This window comes from Macrosteles quadrilineatus, unplaced genomic scaffold, assembly GCF_028750875.1.
Source record: "Macrosteles quadrilineatus isolate MER2022 unplaced genomic scaffold, UCM_ALF_1.0 Scaffold_8__2_contigs__length_117827958, whole genome shotgun sequence".
NCBI classification, from domain to species: domain Eukaryota; kingdom Metazoa; phylum Arthropoda; class Insecta; order Hemiptera; family Cicadellidae; genus Macrosteles; species Macrosteles quadrilineatus.
Genome location: NW_026542601.1, coordinates 87,643,246 through 87,659,243, shown reverse-complemented (window position 1 = coordinate 87,659,243; position 15,998 = coordinate 87,643,246). Strand labels below are relative to the sequence as shown.

The window sequence follows — 15,998 nt, the reverse complement described above, 5'->3', positions numbered from 1 at the left end:
AAACAAAGGTTTTGTTATCACACAATAGTATTTCAATAAGAAGGTCAACCTCATCATGAGTCAAGGGATTATAAATCATTACAGAGTTGTCACCGTGTCTACGCTCAAGTGATAATATACTTTCTACAAACATAAATGTAATTCTTCAATGCTTTGTTTTGTGTTTCAATGGAAGTTTTACAGTAGAATACAAATTTAGATATTGAATGTGATTTGGGTAGAGAAATTCAAAATTACTCTACATAAATTATCACTATGTTTGAGCTGTCGCATAAAATTACCTGAATACCAATCCATACTTGGTTATTGTTATAGGAATTGTAAACATATTTACAAAACACACTAAACATATTATGTGATAAAACAAAATATTTGAAACACAAATTTCACTTTGAAATTCTAACAACCTATAACCGGATACAGAAATAAAAAATCAAATGATTATTTGCGTCACTGTTATAAATATTTTTACCACGAAATAATTTATGAATATCGTAAAAACATCCACCACAAACAGATGATGAGAAATTGCATTAAAAGCGGAACCAAAATTCGTTTTGTCAACTTTAGTATGAACTTGCGTGCTGTAGTACTTGTAATAATTTTGTATTTTTTTCGTTTTTGCTTTTGCATATGTCTGTGTTCAGAACTGTTATCATGTTTAAAATCCCTTGATTCGGTGGTATCATAGCTTAAACATAGAATACTTCATTATATCAATGACGCAAAATAATCAACAAGCAGAAATAACTTTTAATTTTAAAAATTAAAAAGCAAATGTAATAATTAAATACAGGTTTATTTTCAAACAATATAATTTTATCATTTCTGTTACAGGTATAACAACTCCTTTAATGAGTATGATTATTTGGCAATTAAAGACAACAGTTTTACTCGAGTTGTTTGGAGTTTACCGTACTTATGTTAACACCTGCGCCAAGTTTTCTACATGCCATTACATACATGCCTATGTTAGTCATCGTACACAGCAGTTTGACATATTTCTAGATGTACTCAAATTCTTTGTATCTTCATAATTTTTAGTACTGAAATTTAATATTTCTAAAATGTTTCAAGTATATATCAATCGTGTTGTTCACAGATTGATATTTGGCAACGGTAATAAATAAATATAAAGTTTTTTTTTACACAATAGCTCGAATCGAACAATTGTACTAAAATATAACAGAACTGTTTGAATAAACATTTAGAATGGGAGATTCAGCTTGTAAATGTAAATATTGTCCCTGAGGCAGCGACAGTTTCATGACATTTCCATACAAACAACCCTCTGCGAAAAAGAAGCACGACGATCAATTTGATTGCTCAGATCGTGGCGACGTCCGCCAAATGAAAAAAATATTCAGGCCTTTTTGCCAGTTAGGTATTTACTGTTTCAAATCGCATACCACAGAATTTCTTCGTCGAAGAGGAAAAACGTCAGATATTGGTATATCTGTTTCTAACTTACATTCCTTGTTGAATAGGGGTTTTCATTGCCCAATTCTAAACATGTAAGTGTCAGTAAATCCCATCATTATAGGCCTACTATATAGCAATTTTTAAGAGTCACATACAGTTTACTATTTATTATTCACCATAAGATTAGGAATAAAACTATTTAAGAATAATGATAAGTACGATCGTTCTTATTTTATTAAGGTTGGTAAAGGCAAAACAAAAACAATTAGAGGATATTTTTTGTGCTGTTTCATTTGCACTCATGCGTTTTTAAATTTTTACCCATTACGTGTTTAATTTGTACGTCTCATTTCGTATCCAATAATTATTGTATTGGTACAAAACACAAAGTTGAGCTTATTATGTAGCCTATCCTCATGTAAGTTTTAAATTAAAATTTATGCTATTCTTTAGTGCCCTATAGTACGTTATTTCTTGAAACATTTAATATTTAATAGTAATACACTTGTAAACCATATAAGTCATTCTAATAACAGGGAGAACATTCACAATTACATGACAAGACGTTATAATAAATTGTATATCCAGCTGTTAGATATCAAATAATGGATAGTCATATTGAAATACAACAAAACATGATTTTTAATGGTAGTTTTGCTACATTGTTATCAATTAATAGATAGAACATAGTAAAATACACGAGTATTTCTACATCGTGATAAGAAAAATACGCTTCAAAGAAATTCGAATTGTTATTCAAATTAGTATCCAGTAAATGGACAGGTAGGTCATGCGTTGACTCTAGATTTTCTGCGTGATTTCTTTCTCTCAATCACTTGGTTGCCTGACGAACAAACATTTAAGTGGCTTGGTCACTACCGATTATAACTTAATTACCATAAATGAGATTCATTAAAATTAATTCCTTTAGACGTTTACTGAACATGCAGTAACTAGAAAGTGGAATACCTACTTTAATGAAATAACAACTTTTCTCCAACTCATTGGTATCATAGATATTTTCTCAATAATATAAATTTCTATTTAATTAAAGTTAATTACCAATGCTTCGTTAAACATAGGCACGTCCCAGTAAAGTAAAACGATTACTAAATTAGATTGTACTTTCTCTAGTACAAAGTATTAGTCCAGGGGGGGGGTTATTATCTTCAGATGAAGAACCATAATTAAAGTTATCCTAAATTCAATTTTAAATATAACCAACACTATTCCGAGATTTTAATTTTCGTCTTGTATTCGTACGCGTAGTATTTTAATAGTTTATAAAAGTAGCAATCGTCTTTAAAAACTTTAGCATAAAAAGATACATGATCAAAAAACATAAATTTGCTTAACCCCTTAGCATTAATCAATTTTTATTATAATTTATTTTTTAAATCCTATAGTATGATTACATTAAACGATCATCCTCATTGTGTTATATTGAAGAGGCTTAATGTATGAATTAGTCCGATTTAACTGTCAAAAGCAATTACTATAAAGAAATGTATGCTTAAAATGCTTAAGTATTAAATTAAAAGCGTCTGGGATGAAACAGATTACAGTTTCTTTCTTTCCTAGTTATAAAAATAAAGTGACGAATAAAAGAAACACTTTCCGAATGTCTTAGACCAGCGATTATAATCGAACGTAATTTACCACCCTTACCAATAAAAGAAATTTACCTAAAAGCTGTTAAACGCCCAGAACAAAACAACTAACTTAGAACGCTACAAGGGTCGGCGTAATTGTATTAAATCAAGTTACCGCAAGGCTTAATGGACTGCGCCGCTTGCGGACAATAAATTTTAATTAGGGATGACGAAAGACATTAGAGTTCCTTAATTCTACCATTGTGGAACGCAGACTAATGGGGCAGCGGTTACGCTGGCAGGTGAAATGGGGGTTGTTGCGTTCGGGTGGACTCGGCGATCTTCGGACGTGTTCGTGTATGTTCGGGTGGCGTCGGGGGTGTTCGCTGGACTGTGGTGAGCGCTGGAGCGTCAGTTTGGACCGTGTCTCTCCCGCGTAACGTTAGCGTAACGGTGAACTTGTGTGACGGTGATGTGATCCTCGTCAGTGTGATGGTAGATCCACTCAAAGTGTTATGGATCCTCACCAACAGCACTTATTTAGGCGAGTGGTGTATTACATTATTTGACATAGAGGTTGAATGAGTTATTATTGCATTGCTTATTATATAAATGATTTTCAAAGCTTAAACGGCTTTAAATATTAGATTATTAAAGAAATACTAATAGTAAATATTAAAAAGCCAGTCTTGATTTATCTTTATCAAGTAACATATACGGAATTCCAAACAAAGAAATTAATAAATAAGAAGTACTGCTTTTAAGTTTTGTGGACCTATTGGTGTAGCTCATATAGTGTGATTGCTTTTACAGTATCCAGAACGACGAATGCATAATTAATAAAACTGTTTTGCATATGCAGAAATATAAGATTCGTATACAGAAATATGATACAGATCGCAATTGTTTAGTTATGTATATGAAATCAATTTTGTATCGTTATATTTAATTTCTTACATTCTTAAGTTGATAAGCTTAAAATTTCTCTAGATAATCAACGCTTGAAAATATATATGAATGTAAATAACATAAGTGATACGACAAAGTTTAAGAAATCTGTATCATAAAAATATACACTCTTAATAAATATGTAGTATCCCAACTTTTACATTGTTGTAACTATTCATTTGTGGGTAAAATAGTTTAACTTTAAAAAGTATAGGCCTATTTTATTTGAGTTAAAACCACATCCTTATTTCCATCATTAGCGGTTTATTTGTTTGTGGTAAACCCTGTAGCAATGCATTAATAATTAACATTGATTAATATAATTTGCAAACGAATTACTAAGGAAAAATGATACATGAAAAACATTTCTTATTTTTAACTATTTTCTGTTTAAGATAAATTAAAAAAAGATCTTTATTTGTAGTTTATGTAACTAATGTATAAGGTATTAAAATAAATACTTGATATGTTAGGATCTTAAGACAGTAAATGCATCCATTTAACCCTGTCTATACAAAGTTTACATTTAATATTTTTTGTGTTTTACAGAATATTTAATTATAAATTCTCAATGTATAACCTTTAATTTTTTTTTTCATTTTAACATGTGTATATTTAAAAATACAACCTTGAACGTTGAAATTTGCTAGGACAAAATTAAGGAAATCTTCAGTGTGTAAATTTGAATACAATACTAAATGACAGAATTATAATTCGAGTATTTATAAATTTTGTCTCGAATTTATAAAACTAAAATTGTTTAAAACTTTAATGCCTACAGTTATATTGATTTTTACGATTACTATGTATATATAATTAGTTTATACATTTTAATTTGAATAAAATGTATTATGACAATAGTGTTTGCTCGATTTGATAAGAACATAAAACACATACAGGGTGTCCCGGAACTCTCTACCAATATTTTAGGGCATTGCTCCTGGGTAAGAAACATACCTAAATATCATATTTAAATTGTCCGGAAGTCCTTAGTTACTCACACAGCCGCCATTTTGTTTTTTTCAGTTATTAATTTTTTTCTAAAGAATGGTTAAACATACGAAATGGAAACTTTGCACAAACATTTATGACAACTAGACAAAGCTCCAAAAAAATTATGACGATTTTTCAAATTCACAAAACAAAATGGTGGCCATTTAAAATTTTTATAAAATCAACGGTTTTTGAGTTAATTAAGAAACAAAATTTTAAATGGCCGCCATTTTGTTTTATGAATTTGAAAAATCGTCATAATTTTTTTGTAGCTTTGTCTAGTTGTCATTAAAGTTTGTGCAAAGTTTCCATTTCGTATGTTTAACCATTCTTTAGAAAAAAATTAATAACTAAAAAAAACAAAATGGTGGCTGTGTGAGTAACTAAGGACTTCCGGACAATTTAAATATGATATTTAAGTATGTTTCTTACCCAGGAGCAATGCCCTAAAATATTGGTAGAGAGTTCCGGGACACCCTGTATATAGGATATCTAATGCAAACAAATGAAGAATATGTTTGTAGCCTATTGTTAATATAGTTTACCAATAGTTAATTGTGTTGACTTCTGCTATTGTTCTACGTTTGTACATCAATGCCTCAATCAGGTCAATGTTTAGCTTGCAACACAAGCACAGCATGAAGTAACTGTAGAGCAATTTCAATAATAAACAGTAATGATTAAATTTGTTATTGGTTTTGGCATTTCAATTATTTTGCTTGAACGGTGAAATCGTGTTTCATTTATTCATTTGGGTCTGTTTACACATGTGCTTTAAATCGCATCTTTTGTTTATTTTAGAGCTAAATTGATGGTTATGTGAGGTATTTTTCAACTATTTACCTTTTTGAATCAAACTCAGAATATAGAAAAATATGCAAAAGTTTCAGTTTTCCTTATTAGCCTAGTAAACTTTCAATTTTGTATTTTTACTAACTGCTTTGGTAGATAAAAAATTAACCATGCATTCTTATGACTTGGTACACGTAAACATATACATACTGAACATATAAATTGATATAAGTAACTGTTTCATCAGTTGTTTTATATAATTCCTTAAAGCGTTTTCGTGTTCCATTGCCTGCATCGAAGGTTATCAATTATAGGTTATAGTTGTTATACAGTTATAGTTCTTATATAAGGTTATAGTAGTTAGAAGGTTATAGTTGGCAAAAGGCCTACTAGCGTAAAATATACCTAGAACATGCAAATCCATTATTTCATTACCCTATTGTTAAACAAAATATCATACATTAAAATAAAATATATATATATATATTATATATTAATGTAATATTGTGTAACGTATGAAGATATTTTCTTCTGATGATGTCTCCATGCGAAAAGTTATATCTTAGAGAGGAAGTGCTTTATTTATCGACGTTCTTTAAAATTGTTGTCTTTTAGAAATAAAGGTGTGCAATAACTGTGTGAAATTATATAACAAATTTAATCTACACCTATCAAATACGGGGATTAATGTAAATAAATTCATTATAATATATCAACTTAATAATTGTTAACAACACCTAGTTTTAAGAAACAAAAACATAATTTTTCGTCGTACTGTAGAAAAACCAGCTGTTTTCACCGCATGCGTTGCGGGTCTAAAGTAGTATTTTGCTAGAGAGTAGAAATCGTTTTTAGCCCCTAGGGAATAAAATCAGCTGTTCTAATAAACTCAGTTGCAAATTTAGATTTTGAACAATTGCATTCAACCATTAACTAAACAATCGATACATAATTTCGTGTATCGATTGATTAAGCGAATGTCGTCAGTTTTTACCTCATTGTTAATAGTTTGAAATATCGATGGAATAATGTACACTAACAAAATCGTAGGAGACGAACAGCTGCTTGTTTTCATTAGCAAATTAAATTGAAAACAAGTTAGTAGTATCATTCAGCGGTCATTTTTAATTTAACACCATTAATTTTAGTTTCGTAACATAGTTTGTTCAAATAATGGTGCAATAAGGAAAAAATATAGTTCATTACTTAGAGGAAAAGTGTCTTTTCAACCCTCGCTCATTTTCCGATATCGACTTTGCCTCGATCGTAGAACTTGAGCCAAAGAGTCACTTTAGCCCTAGTGATGAAATATACTATTGTTATATATAACGTTTATTCAGGGGAACGGGTTTTCTAGTTACTATAGTGTTTTTTAAGCAGATCTCCGTTAAAATTCGGACGGAGCTCTTATTCTATTGGAGGAAATTCAATCCCGATTGCAAATAGCTTTCACAGAATACATAGTTCAACGGGCAATACCGTCTCCCGGAGGTTAGGAGACAACATTTAACTTCATTATCAACTATTTAGTTGTCATTATATAACTAAGAAGCAATGGCCTCTTGGTCCCACATAACTAGCTGTGCATCTAAAATATTCTCCCAAAACAAGCAAAAGAGTAATAATTTTGTTTTAGTATCGCTTTGTCGTATTTTTCCAATGTTTTCGTGATTTTCTGTAATATGTTTTGGTCATTCATAGATTGGAGAGGATTTAGAAGTTTGGATCAAATCAAAGTTGGCATTCATTAAGCTGTGACTTTCTTATTAGGATGAATAGCAATGATTACGCCACGCAACGAGTAAAGTGCTTTTCCATTAACGTCAGTAATTCTTTCTTTTGTCTCCCCTCGAACTGTATATTAAACTTTGAGAAAGTTTGCTTGAAAGCCTATTTCAGCCTTAGTGATAACAAATGCGTTAGATTGATTAATTGCCTATGTTTTTGAGCCAAAAGAGACCTGAGACAGGCCATTTAAGTATTGAGAAACCTTCTATAAGTCTATATTGTATTAGGAACGTTTGTTATGAAGCCAAACTATTATTTTAAAATCGTTTAAAATTGTTGGCATACGTTTGACTTTGTATTACATCGTAATACCTATAAATGAGTAACTGCATTGTTATGTATGCATTAGTAATGAATGAACATTAAGCATCAGTTATAAATACAGTGCTAAAGCTTATCATGGAATACTATGCCTAAAGTTAGTTAGGTACTTTGCAGTTTGCTAAAAAGTACTTCTAAGAATATGTTTTACTGCCCACAACCGTGCTTAAATATAGTACAAAGGTTGCATTACATGTTGAAGAAACAAAACCAATTTCTTCAATCTCTGCCTTACACCCAACTTATTTTTGTAACATTCATTCATAATGTTCCTAGCATTGGAGAAACAAGCGGTTTTGTAAAACAGTGTCCCTGCAAGTTTAATTCATGGGCGGCAGCCCGGTACTGGTATTGATATTTCTGCAAATAAATGGAATATATGATCACATCCATAGAATAGTTAGTTGTATTCTTGAACTCATATCAACTATTAAAAAAGATCAATAGTTTATTGTCAAAAGAATAGTGTCATTCCCATTCCAACAAGTCTTTCAACTTTTAACCAAAGCAACTACTAAGTAGTCTTAAAACACCTAAAACTAGTGTTTATCAGAAATAATCGAAGTGAAAAATATGTACATAAAACATTTTATGACGGTAGAATATTACGACATTACATATTTTTTAACACACAAATTATCAACACACAAATTAATACAGATCAGTTTTATATGACAAAATGTTCAATTGGCTACGGGTGTAGTCTAGTCATAATTTGATACTTGTTTACATTAGTGTATGATAAATTATGAACGTCAGTAATTTGTAATAATTTGTACAAAATCTTTTACCAAAATAGCTGTGAGTGAGTAGTATTTAAATTGAATTTTGAAATTACGTTAACTTTGTAAATTTAACGTTCCCAAATTCAAGGATATTCTTTTAATTGTCAGTAACTGCAGGTAACTGATAGTAAGTTGATAGCTTATTATCAACTAGCTGTGTGCCCGTTCTACGCACGGGGATCTTATCATAGTCAATTGAAACGCTCTTATATTAAGAACAGCAGTTGGTTTTCATATTTTCAGATATACTGGCAACACTATTATACAGGGCGAGTTTTAAATGATCAGTTCAAAAATATCGATCTCTTAATGCAGCATCTTGTATATACAGAATCTCTTTTCCTAATACATTTACATTTTTTTTATAATTTCAATTTGAAATTATTTTAATCAATGGGTATGTTTCTGGTGACTTATGTACTATATAGATAGATAAATTATCCTTGTCAAGGTAAAGTCGAACAAAACAGATATCGTACGCCATTGTCTTCAATCGTGGAAAACAAATAACTTAACTTTGCTGACTTTAAATTTATGTTCTGTAAAGATTCTAGTTGGATACGAAGTTTATGTTATTTTCTTCTGTTTCTTTTCTAATTTATTAGACAAATTTTGCCAAAAACCCATTTTAATCTCAGAGTTTAATTAAAGTTAATGAATATCCTAAATTTGTTTAAAATTATAGTTTTTTATTAAAGCTAAAATAAAAATCATTTTCCCCCTGCAATATAATTATTGATTTTTGATATACAATTATTAAAATAAAATAGGTTGGATGGGGAAAGATGCATGCATACCTATGAATACAATAGTATATTACGTTACTAGTCCTGAAAATAAGTGTTTACCGGACGAGTGTGGTCGTTCCTTTGCGAGACGAAGTCGAGTACGGGATTACCATACGAGTCCGGTACACACATTTTGGACGAGTTACGTACGATAGTTTACGCCATACTACTTAATTCGTACAAATCCTTATAAATTTCCACCAACTAAAGGACCAAACATCACTAGTCATAACCTCTAAGAGAGGTTATGTTTTTGTTTATAACTAAATCATTGCCACGCAAATACAGTATAATCAGCTGATTGGTGTCCGGCAAAACTCATTGCAGAACAGTATTACGCAATGAAACCCCATTTGATTAAGCTGGTGGCAAACAGCTGTTTTCTGGACTAAATCCTTGCATGGGAAGTTCGTCAAAATAGTGTAGTGTGGCGTAAATTAATAATTGTAAGCAACGTATATAATGTGTGCCTTACTAATGGGATTTACCTGGTAATGAATTAAACAAATTTCCCATTCTGGCTCAAGCTTCCAATTATTTCTGCTGCGTCAAATTCCAAACAACGCTTTAGTAATTACGTTCGCTATTATAATTTAAAGAATCCACTTCCAATATAAAATGTTATGGCCAATCAAAACCGAATATTATGGCATATTAGTCCTTAAGTCGACATCTGCTACGTTAAAATAAAGCAGGTTATATCATAGATTAAACATAAACAGCATGTCATATCTATGGTTATATATTTATTTTTGTTTATGTTGGTTTACCTATGTAACATATTTAGTATAGTTAATTTTTTTTTTGCTTTTCAGATTAATTCAGGTATACACTAGCTTTTCACTAGCACCATCATTAATTTGTTATCGGCATGGAAATTAGTACAAAGCTGTTCATTATAATCATCCTAATATTACTTATAGTCCATAATTTAAACTTAAAAATAGTCTGTTTTCAGGATTACATAAGCATCAGTTTAGTTATTACGACTAAATTAAATCCATTAGTTATTAATGACACTTTGCAGTTTCATTATCACGATAAAGACTTTTCCAAGTTTTCCTAACCAATTAATCATTTTCCAACCTAATGACAGCTAGATATACAATTGAGAGTTTTAAAACAATCACTTTAATCCAAGAAATGTTTAATTAAAAGAATAAAACCTCAGGCTGTTGTTCTGGCAGCTTCTCAATTAAGAGAGATGATACAGTATGTCAAGGCTATTTGTTAGATAAAGACATTTCAAAAATACAACTATCAATTTGCTATAAAGTATGGAAATTAGGAATAAACTATTTCCATAAAAAACCTCCAGTCGTCCGTTTTATGTGAATGTTAAATACTTGCTTTGCCAATTGATGTCGTGTTTTCTTATTGCAGTACAGATTATACATAATAAGGTTATTTATTTAATATATATAGCCTACATATATTAAAAACTTTGCAACCAAAGAGCGTTTATAAATCTTTATATTTTTTATACAGTCTTGTATGTGTAATTGGAGTATATCATGTACATAGCATGGAGATAGCATCTACATTCTTGCATCCATTTATAGAGGAAATTTAACTTAGTGTTTACACTATAAATGTGAAAAGTGCTAATCAGAGTTGGACCCAAATCTTTCCTATAGGTTTCAGAGCCGTTCCTATTAGCCAGAACCTAGAACTGCTCAATTGTATATTATCACCATTTTATATGCTGATTATGTATAATGTATATTTTTGTTTTGAAATGTCCAATGTTGAAAACATGATATCAGGACTACGATGCCTAAACTTCCCTGGTACCAGCATAGGATATTTTTTTTGTTAATTTTCGTTAAGAGTTAAAAGCAAGGAGATGCTAAATATGAATCTTATAATCTATGTAAGTTTATTTTATTTATTTTTTTTTAAGTAGATAGTAAGTATGGAACAATTGACGACCAGAACTCGATGTAATAATGAGTTTTTTTCTTATGTGTTGAAGTAAAATAATATGTTTGTAGTTTAACTAAGATCTCGGTATCTGAATTAATGGAACAACCAAGAAGTGCATCCAATAAATTCTCCCTTGTGTACAGGCCTAAGTAATGACAGGTCCACATAATAACCACAACTGTCAATAACACACACATAACATGCTGTCTATTGCTCACTGATGTGCACATGAACAAGCACTCTATGAAACTCTATTGTGATTGTAATGCGTTTATTACTCTGAAATACCAAAATGCTTTTGCCTTTCAAACAATATTGAGGTTTTCAATCTTAGACTATTATTAAACTTATTTTTGATACAAATGCGAGTATGTTTAAAGCTGGCCAAAACCCAGTTGGCAATAAACTACTAAATCCTGCTGTTAATCCTGCTGTAAAGACGTAAACCATTTTTTGTCGGTTAAAGGTTGTGAGTCTCTGTATTAAAGGAAGCTCTCTCATAAATATGCGAAAAAAAATTATGGCCCTATTTATGATATGATTTAAGTTTATAAATAATAAAATGCATCATTGGATATGATTTGAGTTACATTTACCATGATTATTTTCTACGTAAAATACCTCTTTAAAAGTAAATTAGATTTGCTAACTTTCTTATAAAACATATTTCATGTCTGTAAAGAAATTTTGGTAATCGTAATTGTATAGGACTAGTGTAACTAATCTTTATTGTTATAAAAAAACTTTACTGACATAGTAATGTTTTTGACAAATACGTGTAACAGATAATATTTTATCGTATAAAAATCAATGAACCCAAATAAAAAAATAATAATCTTTGGAAATCAATAATAATATTAGTTGTTGTAGCAACGACCATGCGTTCAAGTATGTTGTAAACCAGAGTCAGACTTCATAGAGTCGTTTATAACTCCTTGTCAAGAAAGCGCTCCCTGCAGCAGTGCTAATGTAACTGTAGATTACAACCCTACAATGTATGCATACATCTATTAGGAACTGATATGTAATTAGTGACTTTAAACAGAAAAAGCGTCTGGTTATTTAAAGTAGTAAAGTATACAACCTGAGGCAATCTTTGTAGCAACGAATACATAGGGAGTATTTAAAAAGCGTATCATGTTTTTGTATCTGCATTTTTGTTTTATTTGAAAACTTGTCTCACGTACCATTTTAACATGAAATTTAAAAATTTTAACAGACATATGAAGTAGTTTTTTGTGGTTATGGACCAGCCAATCATGTTGGTCTATGGATAAAGTTTAATACAATGAATTAATATCCCAGGCAAAAATTGTATCTGGGTCTAGAACCAACCGCATTTAGAATCGAACGATGACCTCAAATCATATCAACAATATTTTATTGTAGTCAGCCAATATACATTGTGTTACAAACGTCAAACTTAAAAATACTTCTAAATACAAATAAGTGTTTCGTAAGGATTTGTGTAAACACAAACTCTAAATTATTATCATAAATATAACTACACTGATTCATAAACTTGCTAAATTTAAACCAAACATAAGCGGTTTTAACTTAATTAATTGAATTAGTTATACAAATTTAACATTTAAAAAACTTACACTGCTACAGTGAACATTTTGCAGTCTCGTCAATTTACTAAATAGTAAAAGTCAGTTTTATTTTTCATTTTTAAAGGACCTGTTCCAATTTGTGTGTTTATAAAGTTTCTTAATTGTTATAAAATAAGCAATTGCAAATTTAACTCTTAAGATATTTCTTTGGTAATTAGTAACAGGTATGCTCATCTTAATTGGCAATCATATTGTATTATTGTAGTGTTTGAGAAATTAGGAACTATCCTAAGGTTATTTAATTTTGTTGTAAGCAATTATGCATGTAAGGTAATGTTTTTTTATAATACTTCCAACATCCAAATATTACAAGAGACTGACAAAAGATCAATATCTTCCCAGAAACATTTTATAAAATGCTATGCTGATTACAACCGTTGCACTTCATAATAGGAAATAGGCAACATAAACGATTTAATTAAAAAAAGATCCACTACACGCTACAACGCTATGCTTCCTAATAGTTCGATGGAGATGAACATGAAACGAACGACCAGCTAATGATATCTATTAACTAATGACACTAATGTTTATAGTAAAACACATATACTGTGATGACAAACTGTTTTTATCTTCCGTTCTGTGTAGAAATCTATTGTCTTAATGCCGTAACAAAAGCTGAACGTTGTAAGCAAACTAGGCCAATGGTTCAGTTCCCAATCCCTAGTGAAAATATCATATCTGCAGAGTTACATTTTACTGCATTGCCTTACAACATACGATGAATGTTAATGCATTCCCTATATTGTTAGTCTGCAGTGTATTTGTATAATGTTGTACACCGACTAAGAATGACTAACCACACATATATTTTACACGTATGAGGTCCGTAACAAACATGTTACATGTATTAAATGGACCGTAAGTTGTTTAGTTTATAAACGTCATTCTGTTATCATAATGAGTTCCCATGTAAATATATTTAACTACAAATCTCATTATAATTTTAATGGTTTTATGGTACTTTTTGTGAAATGTGAATGGAAAAAAGTAGATTTGCCTCGTATTTTGATGTATAATGAAGGACAGAGTTTATCAATGAAGTGGTTATTCGTTAGAATTATAATACTTAAAACGGGGTTTCCTTGATTTGATAATAGTTTAGTAAATTACACACAATACAGTTTCCCATCAACCACTTAACATATTTGATACGTTATGCTCATTATTTATTAATTGAACCACCGTTGCACATTAACAATTTCATTAGCTATTAAATTGTATTCGTATATTAAGAAAGTATATTGTTCTAGTTATAGTACAAGTTTGTGTACGATTCCTATTGGCAAAGATATTTTTGCACAATCAAAACCCTTTCCGATAAAAAGTATATCTCCTTCCAAGACACGCCCGCTAAAACAGTATTGATCACCAATTTATAATGTAGAGTCGTACTATTTTTGAAGTTGAAATTACAATTTAGTAGCAATTGTTAATTTTGGAGTAACATAAAAAGTTATAAATACGTAGAAAAGTTTACTGTTTCCCGAACGCAATGTTGTTGGTCGTTTGCAGCAAGTTGCTTTGGGGCGTCGTAACCATCAGTCACTTTTACGGTCATTTTATACTTCAGCATTGGGTAAACTTTTATCTCTGTACTATAACGAGTAAAGTTAAAGTTTTATATAGATTTAACTTGTATAAATATGTTTATACACAAATAACAGTTTTAAGACCTAGTGCCAAATTCTTGAGCGAAGGCCTCCAGAAAAGCCTCCTTTTATTTTAAACTTGTCCTCAAAGGATAAATGTTTTATTGATATTAAATTTCAATTGTGTCCGTGTTCCAACTACTAGGATTAATATGAGTATGACGTATCAATTATTAAGATGGTCTTTCAAATCATTTATAGAATCCTTCAAATACAATAAGGTATCTACAAGCATGTATATTATGTTTCTGATATTTATTGATAATTAGTTTAGATATTATAAATACTATTAATTATTCGAGAAATAAAGCTAAGTACAGTTTAAATTGGTATCGTAATGCCCCTCAATTACTTATCAATTAATATAAAGATTGACTCAAATGTCATTGAAAGATTTTTCCACGAGAACTATATTTTGTACCTAAACGATTATTCACGAAACAAATATGAATGGAAAACGTTTTTGGCAGTGGTGAATTATTTTGAACGCATCTCACGTTCAAGTTTCTATTAAAATCTTAATTTGCCATTATTTTGATCTACAGCTTCAAACATAACCCGTTTCATTAATTAGCTTGATAAAACATGAAATTTAGATAGTGTTGTTCAATCTAGTGTTGCAGTGCAATAGTACAGTGTTGGGCTTATTGGGCCGTGTACATTCTAACTTTATAGCCGGTCGTGTCAGCTGTGATATATTACCCCTACAACTGGGTGAAAATAAATCTTATCCTTGACAAAATAATTTTGTATTAGGTACATTGTAAAAGTTCCTCTGTTATGGTTGTAAGGTGAAAATGTGTAAATGGATGTTTTATGAGCCATTATGCACAGTAATTTTAATTTTAAGATTTTTGTTTGGGTAATAATTTTTTTTCACTTTGAAGCCTTACGGAATTGGTAATCGCTGGTTTCATACCTTGGCGTCCACAATTCCTCAGTAGAACTTCTGTTGACTGTTTTCTACGACTAAGTAGTCATTTTCACAACAAGAACATTGGATTTCATTCATTGAATTACGTCCATTTTATTTTACAGCCAGTTTTAGTTTTTAGTAAGGACTGCTAGGTACAAATCGTCAAACATACCTTTCTATTACTTGGTTGGTCTATCTTTACTGCTATCAAATCAAGTAATATATTTGTAGCACACCTGCAAACAACATTATAGATTAAGTTTACTGCTACCACTTTAAGCTGACTATCATTGTGTTTGTTACAGTGAGCAAGTTTTTGCGCAATGGAGTGTCAGACAAGGACGATAGTTCGCCTTACTTCGAACAGTCTCTGTATGAGGCTGAGGTGGACGAGAATGAAGAGATCGACACAGCAGTGCTGGCCGTCACTGCAGCTACAGCGAATAATGGTGAGTTTAC

General features: G+C 30.5%; 1 protein-coding gene across 1 annotated transcript in view; it reads left to right on the top strand.

Annotated features, from left to right (window-relative positions):
- LOC128999601 (neural-cadherin-like) overlaps positions 1-15,998 on the top strand; it is a 330,457-nt gene that overhangs the window by 281,021 nt on the left and 33,438 nt on the right. Inside the window, exon 2 of the mRNA XM_054426185.1 lies at positions 15,845-15,988. Coding sequence (XP_054282160.1) covers positions 15,845-15,988 — 144 coding nt within the window. The remainder of the gene's footprint in view (positions 1-15,844; positions 15,989-15,998) is intronic.